This window comes from Ostrea edulis, chromosome 6 (assembly GCF_947568905.1).
Source record: "Ostrea edulis chromosome 6, xbOstEdul1.1, whole genome shotgun sequence".
NCBI lineage: Eukaryota > Metazoa > Mollusca > Bivalvia > Ostreida > Ostreidae > Ostrea > Ostrea edulis.
In genome coordinates, this window is record NC_079169.1 from 63,439,741 (window position 1) to 63,454,893 (window position 15,153).

At 34.6% G+C, this 15,153-nt stretch overlaps 1 protein-coding gene across 1 annotated transcript in view; it reads right to left on the reverse strand.

Moving 5' to 3' along the window:
- The window catches only part of LOC125683112 (mdm2-binding protein-like), a 28,972-nt gene that overhangs the window by 7,810 nt on the left and 6,009 nt on the right, over nt 1-15,153 (reverse strand). Inside the window, exons 8-15 of the mRNA XM_048923916.2 lie at nt 14,039-14,124; nt 13,628-13,694; nt 9,929-10,052; nt 9,438-9,731; nt 8,633-8,761; nt 5,653-5,820; nt 1,674-1,768; nt 943-1,043 (exon numbers count right to left, since the gene is read on the reverse strand). Of these exons, the coding sequence (XP_048779873.2) occupies nt 943-1,043; nt 1,674-1,768; nt 5,653-5,820; nt 8,633-8,761; nt 9,438-9,731; nt 9,929-10,052; nt 13,628-13,694; nt 14,039-14,124 (1,064 nt within the window). The remainder of the gene's footprint in view (nt 1-942; nt 1,044-1,673; nt 1,769-5,652; nt 5,821-8,632; nt 8,762-9,437; nt 9,732-9,928; nt 10,053-13,627; nt 13,695-14,038; nt 14,125-15,153) is intronic.

Genomic DNA, 15,153 nt, shown 5'->3' on the forward strand with positions numbered 1-15,153 from the left:
GTTATTTTATTCATTGATGTGTAGTTGCACATTCCTCCTGTATATACGTTTTTACAGTAACAAACTTTTGGCAAACCTACACTAACAATGGTCACCGAAATAGGTGACGTCACTGTTTTAGGAGCACAAAGTGACATGTTTTGTGTTACGAAAATATATTCAATTAACGTACCAATGGATTTGGAATTTTTGGATGAAAGTAAAGGAATTTAATTACTTGAAAGGTAGGTGTATTGTTTATTCATTGAATCTAGGTGATTAATGAGAAAATCGCGGTTTATCACTAAGGTCACCGAAACTGGTCAGTCGACGATATATAATTCTCATAAAAAATTATCCAAACTTATTTTGATTGACATTAGAAGTAGCATGCATTTTGATATCCTAATGGTGGTCTTTAACATTCTTGATAATACCAGAAATTTCCTTTAATACTTGTTGAATACCCAGAAGTAGGTAAATAAAGGTATTATTGATTTATAGACACAAAGCAAATGTCTCTGTCTGAATAAAAGTACACACATCATATATAACATTATATTTTTAATCAAATCCTTGATTATTTTGACAAAACATTTGTACAGATCTACATGTATCAATATTTAATGAATTTGGAATATTTTTGAAGGCCTCATAAATATTAGAAGGAATGTCTATGGTATGAATTGTATGTACTACATGTAAATGGGTTTAGCATTATCATACATGTATGTTTTTCATAAAATATATTTTATAAATATTTTACTATCATATGATCAGTTTAATTTACTGTTATTACAACTTATTGTCACCCAAAATTTATATTTGTCATTACCACAGCACTGTGAGTACAAAGAATATTCTAAGAGTAAAAATTTTTATCTAAGGTAAACCATTCCCTGAAAATTAACAATTCGAAAGCATCCACAGAAACTGACAAGAAAGGTGTAAATCTGGACTCACTAGATGTCCGGTGCTTTCTGATCCAGACAGTCCGGCCACTGTAGACCCACAACAAATGGAGTGAGATGCATGGACAGCTTCCCCCGAGATCGACTTGTATTCTGTTTAAATATTCAGATATTGACCGATATTCTGTGTAAATATTCATATACTGACAGGTATTCTGTGTAAATATTCATACATTGACAGGTATTCTGTGTAAATATTCATATATTGATTGGTATTTTGTGTAAATATTCATATATTGACTGGTATTCTGTGTAAATATTCATATATGGACTGGTATTCTGTGTAAATATTCATAATATATGGACTGTATTCTACATGCAAGTCAATATTCCCATATCGATTGATATTCCGTGTAAATAAAATATATATCTAAATCAAATGGTATTCTGTATAGATATTTACATAATGACTAGTATTCTAAGTAAAAATTCACATATCTACTATTCTGTGTAAATATTTCTATAAAGTCCCAACTAAGAATTATACATGTACAATTGTAACAACAGCCAGTCATGAGGAAATACAATACAATCAAACATGAAAGTGGATTCCAAAGAGTACAGGTTACCAAATACTAGAGCTCATATTTATGCAGTCTTTCAAATTACACATCATATGTCCCAAAAGCAAAACTTAACTTCAAGCAAATTTTTAAAAATCATAATCTGATTCCATTGAACAATACACTGTATAAAAATGAGGGAGATGCAGGGGTTACTTACCCTTTTCCTGACAGGGGAGAGGTTCTGAGATACAGCACTACCGTCTGGCTGAAACAACTTCAGACACTGTGCAATGTCCATGCTGGGTGGAGTATCTGGGAAAATATACTCTTTTTTTAACATGGATAATCATTTTATTCTAAAGAGATGTTCAAAATAGCAGATATTGGTACCATAGTAGAACTCTGACTTTGAAAGTATTCTCAGTACAACGTGTTGAAACTTAGTTTCGCTGTTTATCTAGCTTTCATACATAAAGACTTTTCAACTGTACACCTGTTGTGGTAGTTCAATGATTAAAGCATTCACTTTATGACTTGGAGGCTGTGAGTTCAAGCCCCACTCATGCCATGGTCTTGTCAAACCTAATAAACATAGGTATTAATTGCTCCTTCACCAAACATTTGGCATTTAGAAGGGAGGGTTGTGGGTCTTTTGGATATGACCTTAAAAAAACAGAGGTCCTGTGTTAAGTCAAGCATGGGCATGTTAAAGATCTATCACTGCTACAGCCTTGAGTGCTAAAGCATACATTGTAGGTCTAAATTTGTGTACTTTACCTACAGCTGGTAACATTTCTCGATGGGACATAAAAGATTGAAATTCAAAGCCCCTTTACCTTGCAGAGTTATAAAGCTTGTTTGCCGATACATTCGATGAATCAGTGAAATCCTAACTGAAGATGTGTCAAGTCCCTAAGATTTTTGGCATAAACATAAATTCAACATAAACAAGCATTCTGAGAGTATTGCATAGCATATATAGTCCATTATCTGAGGCAAAAATGATTGGACCGCAACAATATTCGAAGTTTATTATGAGCCCAAGGTTATGGTAAATGGGAAGATTGGGAAACCAGGATAGAAATGGTTGGAAATCAACTACTATTCAGGTACAAAGACTTCAAAATAGATCTGTAACTTGTTATGGCAAAGTAATCATCATGATGTACTGAATATCAAATGAATATCTTATGCACAACAACAACAAAAAAAGTTAGAAAAACTGATAATTCAGGCTATTTTTCAAAGCAATGTATCAAATATCAAATGAATATTTGCAAGTGCATCAAGAAAAAGTCCGGAAAACTAATAATTCATGCTATTTTTCTAAGTCCAAGGGCCATAACTTAGTGAAAAATCAACAGACCGAGATGAAACTCGTACTTGATCTGTAACTTGTTATGGCAAAGCAATGTACCAAATATCAAATGAATATTTGCAAGAACATCAAAAACAGAGGCCCAAGGGCCACATCGCTCACCTGAATCACCTTGGCTCATATTTAAAGATTTTCCCTATATATTTGTATGCAAAACTTGTGACCCCATCCTACCCCTGGGGGCCATGATTTTAACAAACTGAAATATGTCAGAGAGCTTTCATGTAAATATCAGATTTTCTGGCTAAGTCCAGGTTCTTGAGAAGAAGATTTTTAAAGATTTTCCTTATATATTTGTATGTAAAACTTTGATCCTCTATTGTGGCCCCATCCAACCCCCAGGGGGCATCATTTTTAACAAACTTGAAGCTGTACTATGTCAGGAAGCTTTCATGCAAATCTCAGCTTTTCTGGCTCAGTGATTCTTGAGAAGAAGATTTTTAAAGATTTTTCCTATATACTTGCATGTAAAACTTTGATCCCCAATTGTGGCCCCATCCAACCCCCGGGGGCCATGATTTGAACAAACTTGAATCTGCACTATTTTCAGGAATCTTTCGTGTAAATTTCAGCTTTTCTGGCCCAGTGGTTCTGGAGAAGATTTTTAAAGATTTTTCCTATATATTTGTATGTAAAACTTTGATCCCCTATTGTGGCCCCATCATACACCCAGGGGCCATGATTTGAACAAACTTGAATCTGCATTATGTCAGGAAGCTTTCATGTAAATCTCAGCTTTTCTGGCCCAGTGGTTCTTAAGAAGAAGATTTTTAAATGACCCCACCCTGTTTTTGCATTTTTGTGATTATCTCCCCTCATTTGAACAAACTTGAAAGCCCTTCACCCAAGGATGCTTTGTGGCAAGTTTGGTTGAAATTAACCCAGTGGTTCTTGAGAAGAAGTCGAAAATGTGAAAAGTTTACGATGCCGACGACGACAGACAACGGACAAATTTTTATCAGAAAAGCTCACTTGAGCCTTTGGCTCAGGTGAACTAAAAAGTCCAGAAAACTAATAATTCATGCTATTTAAAGCACATTAAAAAAAAGTCCGGAAAACTGATTTGCAGGACCGATGGACACACAGACAGACGGATGGAGCGCAAACCTAAAGTCCCCTTCGACTTTGTCGGTAGGGGACTAATAAAGCACTATCCCAGGTTCTCCACTTCTGTACACATATTCACAATTATCAATATAATGGGCTGTGTAACAAAGAAAATCTTTTTAAGCTCCAATGCCATAAAGACAGAGCTCTAAAAATTTTATCTATGTTACAAGAGCTAAAACAGAATACTTTAGAAGATCTTTCGTCATTTTAGCAGCAAATTTATGGAACTCATTACCAGATTTTATTAGAAAATGCACAACTTTTGACATCTTTTAAATTAGCCTATCTCAAACATTAATTTGATTCTCAATAATACTCAGGTGTTTATGGCCTCTTTTTAGATAGGTCTTAAGTGTATGTAAGTTAACTGTGATATTTTCATGTTTTATGATATACAAGTATGTTCTGGATACTGTGTGTATACATGTATATGTTAAAGATGGGACCACAATGTTATCTAGGTTGCATAACTAATTGTGCTGTATAAATAATATTGTTTATCATTATGTAATTCTGTAGTTATGCAAGTACCATTGTTCCTCAATGTCAATGGTGAATTCCAATGCCACACGTAAATTTAAGTAATTGAAATATATGATATCCAAGTTTCCATGCAAAGTTGTCTCCTGAAACTGGAATAAACTAGCCATCGCTCATATCGCTCCGTTAAAATCTCTGTAAGGTTTTCATTTACTAGCACCACCATTACATTAAACCAGTAGAATTGGAGAATTCACAAAACAAGTAAAAGTCTTGAAGGTTTATTCGACAATGAACCTCATTTAGATGTTAATTCAAGTATGTAAACTTTGAAACTTCTTTTAAAGGGACATGGACACAATTTGAGCTGAAAATTTCCAAATTTTATTTTTTCATTTTCAATGTTAAGAATGCTTAACTAAGGTATTTCCAATAGTCTGCAAAAATTTGAATGTCAGTTGTCGAGGTACATGGGAGATACAGAGCTCAGAATTCTTTGTTATGTAAACAAGGCTTGTGCCATGTGTTTGTTTACATAGGTTAGATAAACTAGTAAGTTTCGTTTAAAGTAGATTTTTTCAATTGACAAGTTATCTCTGAACACAATTAAATAGTTTCTAGTGTTTGTCACATCTCATTTTATTTCAAACATGTTATTTTCTATCAAGCAATCTATATGTAAACAAAAACATGGCACCAGCCTTGTTTACATAACAAAGAATTATGAGGGCTGTATCGCACTTGTAACTCAACAACTGAAATTCAATTTTTGATTGACCATTTGAAAAGCTTTAGTTGCACATTGTAAACAATAAAAATGAAAAAAAAAAATTTGAAAATTTTCAGTCAAAATCGTATCCATGCCCCTTTAACAATCCACATAAAATCAATACTGTATTTAATGGATATTTTGACAATCATTACACAATGGAGAAAACAATGTTTGAAAAGTTATTCAGAACAAGATGGTCATAATGGAAACTGTCCAATTCATCCTTTTTGTATTTGTGATTCCACCATAACGTGATTTTTTCTTCCACAATATGTATAATCTTATTCCAAAATGTGTGTGTGTGTGCTCGTGTGCATAATTTTTTCATAAAAATTCATAATTTTGAATATCCGGTATATATATCTAGTTCAAAAATTTGTTCACATAGACAAAAGGTGATGTCCTTCAGACAACAGGACAGAGTGTGCATGTAAAATCATTCTATTACAGCATTACCTTCCTGGGGATGTATTGGGGAGGATAACACCAGACTGTCCGTGGACCTTAGGCGGGAGATTGACTTGCTCTGGCTCTCCTGATACAAAAGATATTTTTTCTCTGGCCATTCTGATGGGTCCATCTGTAGCTCAGCTGGACAGCCACCTGAAATCTCCATCTCTAAATCTGTGAAAACACTTATAAATATCAATTCTAAGAATGATGATTTCTTGAAAACTGGTGCATGATACTTGAAATATGACTTGTAAATAATGTAAACATTCAAATATAGACTGTATTTTCTCATTATGCGAGTACATATATAACCAGCGAACACTACCGTGACAAGTTTGTACATCATCACATCATTCCATTCATTCACAACAACCAGCGTAATTTCATTCTGCAGCAGGACAACGCATGACAAAACACGTTAGCTACTATCAATAGCAGAAAAATGTATATGTGCTACCCTGGCCTGTGGTGCCATTGAATTTATCGCCTATAGAACATGTTTGGGATGAAATGGAACAAAGTTTACGTCAAGAGCCACACAAACACCCCCTGCTACATTGGACACTTCGTTCTTTATTGTGCATATGGTGGAACATTCCTCAGGCATTTCTGCATAACCTTAATCGTTTCAATGTGTCGTTGGTGTGAAGAATGCATCCGTGCAAATGGTGGTCACACTCACTATAAACTTGCGAAAGTTTTTTGTACCCTCATTATTTTCAGTGGCTGTTTGTATCAATCATAATGGACATAATTCGTGATTTGATGTTTGAATTGAAAGACAATATACATTTATTGCATGATAGTGAGAGAGATATGAAGATTTATTCACCCAAGAAAAATCATATTCCCCAATAGCAACGCATGCAATAAATTGTTTATTATAACGAAACAAAGCAAGACTACAAAAGTGCAATTGAAATTGGGAGTCCGCTCATCTATACATTGTATGTAGCTGAGATCGTCCTAACTGTAACACTGCACCGTCAACATATTGTGGTAGAAGGTACAAACAATGAAATACAGTGATATGATAACCAGGTGTTGTATTTCCATTCTCCTTGAATGCTGATTTACTTGCTTGTTTTTGTATCAACCAAAACCATGCGATTCAACTGTGTATCAGAGACCCACATATTTTGTGCCTTACGAACTATGAAAGTAGAATGACTCGGACTTATTGTAACGTCACAATACACTTCGTCTACCTTGATGTTAAATTTATGGAAAATGCACGAGGCTGCCCAAGGGGTAAATATGATAGGGAGATATGATGTCTGAGAGGGAGATATGAAGTTTTATCATCTCTGGCACATGACTGTCTAAACCAATCAGATTACGCATTGCATAGAATTCTCATACTGAGGTATAATAATGCATTATATTAAATAATGATATAAATAATGCAAAATAATATCTTGTATATGAATCTATAAATAAAACTACTAAACTACAGTTTCTTTTTTCCACTAACATACACGTATATCATAATATTCAATTTAAATTTGAATGGCCATGGGGGAAAACAAAATTTTGACGGAATGCTCAATACTATGAGTCTCGGTATCATAATGTGTATGTACATGTATATATATTAATATGTGGTGCGTTCACTCTGCCCCCCCCCCCCCCCCCCCCCCCCCAGTTTTATGGCCACCACTTCTTTAAATCGTTACCAATCATCATGAAATTTGATAGTGACTAGATGACACACTGAGGTAATTTCAGCCCCTTTATTGGTAATTTTGGTCATTTCTTTGGTAATTAGCAGTAATTTCGGTGATTCTATGCACCCAAAATGTGCATAGATGAGTTGATTGAGAGTAACTATGAGTTACTCTTTCAGAATCAGACAAGAAAATATCTGCGATGCAAAATAACCCCCCCCCCCCTTAAAAGTCGGACATAATTTGGCCAAAACCATACCTACTTCTTTCAATATGTTCTACAAAGATATGGTTAGTGTGATTAACTGTCTGTAAATTTTTAAGCCTATTGATCAGTAGAGTATTCATCAGCAGAATCAGATACCATGCATACTCTCACCTCTAAATCAACCCTTTCCTGTGAAATGCATCGCAAGAAAGGTCTACAAAGTCAAGTTCTCTTGGAGATAATTGATGTAAATCTAAACTTAAAAACTGACTCAGTCAGGAAGGGTCCCACAGTGAAAATAAATTCATATATCACATATACTAAAGCTGATGACAGAATTCATTAATGTTTGTAATGACAGACAGGAGTGATAATCATTATGCTCTTTTTCCAAATCTGCATTTCTGAATTCAAATCCTTTATATGAAATAGCTTTCAGTGTAGTAGACTTTGTAGGAAGATCTGCTTTTGTACCATTGAGCTTTGATCTCATGGCTAAAAATTCTACAGATGTCTTTCTTCAATACTCAACTACCTCTGTATAAATAGTGAGAACATTTTGTTAAAAACTGCTCAAGATATCAAGTAATAACAAAAATTAAGATAAACAAACAGACCGGCAGAGAAAGGCTGCTCATACTCTATGTAAGTACGCCATCCATTAATAATCAACTACCTATCTTTAGTGCAGTGTATATGAAAATTGGATGTTGAAAAAAGAAATTATGTCAAAATGAGTATGAAATTTGAAATGAAGGTTTGCTGTGACCTTAACCTTGGACAAACTGACATAAAATCTATACACGTCTTTCTTTAATCATCAGCCACCTTTTATATAAAGCATGGACAGTCTATGTTGAAACTTTTTCAACTTATTGTGTCATAATGAAAGCACAGTAAAGTTAAGAGATTGAATGTTCCAATTTCGTAGTAACCTTGATCACTAACCTCATGACTCCAAAATCTATGAGCATCTTCTTTAAATAGTCAACTACTTTATAAAAATCTGAAAGCTTTATGTTCAAAACTACTCAAGATACTGTCACAGACAGACATACAATGTGATTCCTACAGGTTTTTTGCCCCAATTATTTAGCAAATAACAAACCTGAATGTTCATCACATGATCCTTTATAAAGAGGTAAACCATTTTTAACTTCTTCTAGAATCTTCCCTTGTATGTCGGTTAATGCTATTTGCACAGATTCAACATCTTCAAGAAATGAAGGACTGTCACCTGAAGGAAAATGTACATAGCAAGAATTAAGCAGACTGTTGTTTTCTGAGATGTACATGTATACATAACCAAGGATTAAATAGACTGTTGTTTTCTGAAATGTACATGTATACATAAGCAAGGATTTTGTAGATTGTTGTTTTCTGAGATGACAAGCTGTCTATATGGCATTTCAACACACTGTTGACAATTATCAAATAATCAGGAGTTTTGATGCTCTCTGATTGGTCCAGGCAACCTTTACTGTTGTGAATATCAGCCATAATAACTGTTAAATTCAAGTTTTTCACCACCAACGCATTGTAACCACAATATTTAGTAGCAATCTGGAATATTGTTTTTTTTTTTAAATAGTGCTCTAAAATATCTTTGCAATTATGGGCAATTGAAAAGTTGTAGATTATAAAAGTACTTTAATATCTAGGGCAAGATGAGACCATGCAGTATAGCAATATGGTTGAAAATAAGTTTTTGGTGAAAAAATTGCAAAAATATGGTACCATATCGAATTCTAGTGTGTGTACAGCTTTAGTTCTGCTCCTATTTTTAAAATCTTACACGTTTTTTAAACTTTGGATTCTGATACCAATACTCCATTCAACATTTACTTTTATCTATTTTAAGTGCCATATTTCGGGGTTTGTGAATCAAGTTCTTTCAGAAATAAGTGACATACCGTCTAATTGCATGAACAATTTCTTCTGCTCATTATTCAGTATATCACTGATAACTGACATGACCTCACTGCTGAAAACGGGGAGATTTTCAAGGGGGTCATCATTCAATTCCTGAGTGTTTTTGTGTGGGTACAATATATTTCTCATCAGCAGGTGTTTACTAAGAAAGCCATTGATCTGTGAAGCAGACTTCATCATATGTAAATTGAACTTCAGTGAGCTGCATTTGTCAGGATTTTTAGTGAGAAGAAAAAAGGTGAATTCAAAGGGCTGCAAGAAATCCTCCTCTGGCTCTAAAGAGAAAAAAAAGATAGAAAGATAAAAAGTTACTTTTGATCTCCATTTTCCTTTCTTTTCATAAAAAACCCCCCATTTTCCGATATGTTAAAAGAAGTTTTATATATTTTTAAATTTCAAAATCCATAGTATAAAAGAAATTACACAAATTGTCAGTTAATAAGAAAAAAAAAGAAAGAATCAGTATTCCTACCTTGTACAAATGTAATGTCATTGATGATGCTGTCTTTCCACGATGATGTACTAAGGTACTTCTCAGCTGTAGAAGGTATATCAATTCCCTCAGAGTAGCAAGCCAGACGACACAAATAGCCACACTATGTAACAGAAAGAAACAAGAGGCCCACTGGCCACAATGCTCACCTGTGTCACCCTTGACCCTGCTGTTCTTCATCGGAAGATTTTTAAAAGATGTTTACCCTCTTTCATCTCATGACAAATTTTGACCCTCCACATCATGAACACAACCTACCCTCATGGGGTTGTGACTTAACTAAACTTGAATCCACACAACAAGGGAATGTCTAAGTATCAATATGACCAACATGACCTTGCTGCTCTGAGGAGATATTTTTCAAAGATCCCTCCCTCTATATTCATGTGGTATCATTTTTCTGATTTTAGCCCCAACCTAACCCCAGGATCCATGAAAAAACAACCACCCTGAATTCAGATTGTTTGCAGAGATATGATTAAATGGCCCCGCTACTCGTTTTATTATTTTTCAAATTTCCTATATACATGTATTCCCATATAAAACTTTTTCTATTCAAGCCAACCCTAATCAAATATGAATCGACACCACACAGGAATGCTTGCATATCAATATGTTTAATCAATAGTTCTTCATCATTTATCCCCAAAGAATATCTACAGTAAATTTTGGATATAAAATTTTCTGTGGAACCAAGAAAATTTTAATGCTACATCTGATAACTTTATATCCCTTAGTGCCAATCTAAACCAACTTTCTGTTTTACAAAATTACCACTTTACATACATGTAATGAATATTCAATAACATTTTCTTGATGTATTTTACAAAGACAGTTTTACGTCATATGCAGAAATGTTATGATAACATTTTTGGTATGATTTCTAATAAGAATCAGTAATTTTTTTTATTCAAATGGTTCAACTGATAAAAACGTTATAAATTTTACTGCATCCCAATGTAAAAGTCCTATCCCCTAATGAGTTCCTATCCTACACCCCCTGGGATTAGAAGAAAATTCTCTCTCTCCATGGGATTAGAAGAAAAGTGAATCTGCATTAATTAACTGAGGATTCTTTGATCCTCTATTGTGACCCCACCATACCCCAAGGGGCCATGATTTAAACATTCTCCACTAAATAGAGAAGCTTTTATGGCAAGTTTGGTTACCCAACGATATTTTATTGTAAGTATGGTTTAAATCACCCAAGAACGCTTTACTGTAGGTTTGTTTGAAATTGGTCCTGTAGTTCTAGAGAAGAAGTTGAAGATGTGTACAGTTTATGGACAGATGGAGATGTCTGTCCAGAGGCACATGGACATCAGACAACAAGTCATCAGAAAAAGCTCACTTAAACTTATAGCTCGAAGAACTAACAAAAATTCATCTGATGCACGGGATAAGCCTAGATTGATTGCATCTTGCTTAACGTCTCTCTCAATAATTTTTCACTCATATGGAGATGTCTGGATGGTGACGGGTGGTTTCGTCCCGATTACATATTCGCACCTAGTGGATTCGCACCTTTACCTGTACGCCCCAAGTGGATTCGTTCCAAGTGGTTTCGCCCCCATTGAGTATGTAGCAACAGTGGTCGGAACGATTGATCAGTGCATATTTTCCGTTAACGATGAGTAATTGAATTGAAATTAGAGGATGAATGCAAAATATTAATTTACTGACGCTCAAGGTATGTTCATTTTGATATTCAACATTTTTTGGATGTTTATATATGGCAACAGTGGTCGGGACGATTGATCAGAGCATACTCTCTTTTAACGATGAGCAAATGAATTGAAATTAATGAATACTATACAATATATTAATTTACCGACGTCCAAACTATGTCCATTTCTATCATTATACCAAGAATTTTTGCCATGGCAAGTTGCATTTATTGTGGAAAATCAGTAAGTAAAAATTATCATATGAAACAGAATTAGCATTATGTAGATAAAATCAGTGTGTCTATTATGTGCTTTTATTAATCTTAGATATATTTATATAAATCTCAAAATGAAGAATTCAATTTTAAGAAAGTGAATTTTAAGATATGTTAAATCGTTATAATTCTAAGATATGTTAAATTGTTATATTATTGGGGCGAAACCACTCGATTAGTACATCGGGGCGAAACAACTCGACTATAAGGCAATATTCTACCTTATGTTACCTGCATTGAAATTGGGACGAAACCACTTGGTGCGAATCCACTAGGTGCGAATATGTAATAGGGACGAAACCACCCGCATTCGTCTGGATAAGCCTAGAAAATTTTTGAGCATTAATATACTGTATTCCACAGGTTAAACAGCTCCTAGTTCTGGATATTTAAAATACGAAAAGAATGGATATTTCATGATACTTTATATAAGACAAAGTTTTCACATCATCTGAATTTCCATTATGATGCATTTGTTACATGTGTCATTATAGGTAATGAGGCTTTTGTTGTTCAAACAGGAAAAATCTGTAGCAGAACTGTAGTAGCAGAATCCTTGCAGGCACTATTTCTGTAAATCTCAGCCAAGTCAATGGAGAGTTTATCAATTTTTAAGACTATTATTAATCAAGATATTAGTGCTGGACATTTACTTAATTGGAGAAAAAAAGACACGCGCAGCATTAAAAGCATTATCATTAACACAGTATGTTTCTCTAGCAATGCAATCCATGACAGTATGGTCATTGTAGGAATTAACAATTATCACATCCTACAAACACCCAACATTAACCTGTTTAACACACATTTAGACCCATCCATAAAAGAACTGAAGACGTTTACGAATACTTAGTACACTACCTGTTCCAAAAACTTAGAGTTAGTTACTGTAGATTCCTGATTTTACGCGAGTACTTAATATCGCGAAATGACTCATACACATCAAATCATGAGAACGTAAATTCACGAGTGCTCTGTTGATCTCGAGTTTTTACATGTATTCTAGCAATATAAAAATGAAAGCAAATAATTTAATTTTGCAAGTGATGTTTCTCACGAAATTACATGATGAATTTACAGTACTATCAGTACAAGTCAGGTGCAGCAGCATCCCTAGCAACACCTACACAACTCTTGTCTGATGTCGTGCTTTTTATTATCCTGAAATGGACCAGCTCTGAACTTTAACTTGTTCACTCAAACAGAAGATTTGTCTGCAGCATCCAAACAGAGACTGGGAGTATGTATTCATGTAGGTATAAAACAAGTAGGGAGCCTTAACATTAAATCTCCAGGAATATTTATAACATGGAGTGCATAGAGTATGTTGTATGCTCTCCCAAATTTCACTAATTAAGTGATCTGAAGATCACATATATATAAGCAAACCTTAGAACTAGTATGAAATAGCATAACCCAGCAAACCTTGGCAAATCTATCAGTTTTTAATACTCTACAAATCCTGTGGGGATCCGGGTTAGAATAGGTCCTCAGTACCCCTTGCTTGTCGTAAGAGGCGACTAAATGGGGTGGTCCTTCAGATGAGACCGAAAAAACTGAGGTCCCGTGTCACAGCAGGTGTGACACAATAATGCGTCGAGCATAGTTCTAAATTTTGCAGCCCTTCACCGGCAATGGTGATGTCTCCATATGAGTGAAAGATTCTCGAGAGAGACGTTAAACAATATTCAATCAATTAATACTACTCTACAAGGAGTTTTGAACCAACTACTTACTTGTGAATCCATGTTAGAGACCAGCTCCAGCATAGCCCGGGACTGTGGATGTGGGTCATGTAAACTACTGATATCAAAGTCAAGGACATTCAAAATAATATGAGATTGTAAGAGGTTTTAAAACCAACTTTCCCCAAGAAAACTCTCTGATAGTGAAACACTCAAATCTACATATTCATTGTTTAAGCTGGTTTCAAATAATGACAAAATCTATTACATTACAATTCATTTAATAATACATGTAATTCAAGATTGTTGAGAAGAGCTATACATATGTTATCATGGTCTTTCAAATTCTTCTTAATTAAAAGACTTTCTGTTTGATTTTATAAAATCATATTTATTTAAAATGAGGGACAAGCTTCTTCCAGAAAAGCTTAGTTGAACCTAAGGAAAGCTCAAAAAGGATACAGATGCAGTTGCAACCCAGTGAAGTAAAAGACAGGAATGGAGGAAATGTCAACTTCATCTAGCAGTTCCAACATCCTACCAAATACCTGTAAAATACTTATCAGATTTTATTTGAATACCAGGAATTTTTTTTTACAGATTCACAATTACTTATTTCTTTCCATCCATTTCACAGAGTTAAAAAGACAGACATGTAACTTGTTTTAAAATGACATTAATTCCCTTATCCAAAACACCTGGTATTCAAGTAAAGTGCAAGGTTCTGGATACCACAGAGGCTAGTATACAAGTACATATATGTACTTCATTCACACCAATGCAACCTATGTTAGATTCTATTCTTACATGTACATTGAAAAGGGTTGCACACTCACTTGTACACATTCTTCAACAGCATTAACCTCTTTCCCTTTTACATCAACATCCAGACCAAATAAACCCTTACACCAACATCCAGGCCAATGAACTCCTTACACCAACACCTATACCAATGAAACCCTTACATCAACACCTAGACCAATAAACTCCTTACACCAACATCCAGAACAATAAACTCCTTACACCAAACATCCAGACCAATGAACTCCTTACACCAAACATCCAGAACAATAAACTCCTTACACCAAACATCCAGAACAATAAACTCCTTACACCAAACATCTAGACCAATAAAACCCTTACACCAACATCCAGAACAATAAACTCCTTACACCAAACATCTAGACCAATAAAACCCTTACACCAACATCCAGAACAATAAACTCCTTACACCAAACATCTAGACCAATAAAACCCTTACACCAACATCCAGAACAATAAACTCCTTACACCAAACATCTAGACCAATAAAACCCTTACACCAAACATCCAGAACAATAAACTCCTTACACCAAACATCTAGACCAATAAAACCCTTACACCAACATCCAGAACAATAAACTCCTTACACCAAACATCTAGACCAATAAAACCCTTACACCAACATCCAGAACAATAAACTCCTTACACCAAACATCTAGACCAATAAAACCCTTACATCAACATCCAGAACAATGAATTCCTTACATCAACATCCAGACCAATGAAACTCTTATACCAAACATCCAGACCAATGA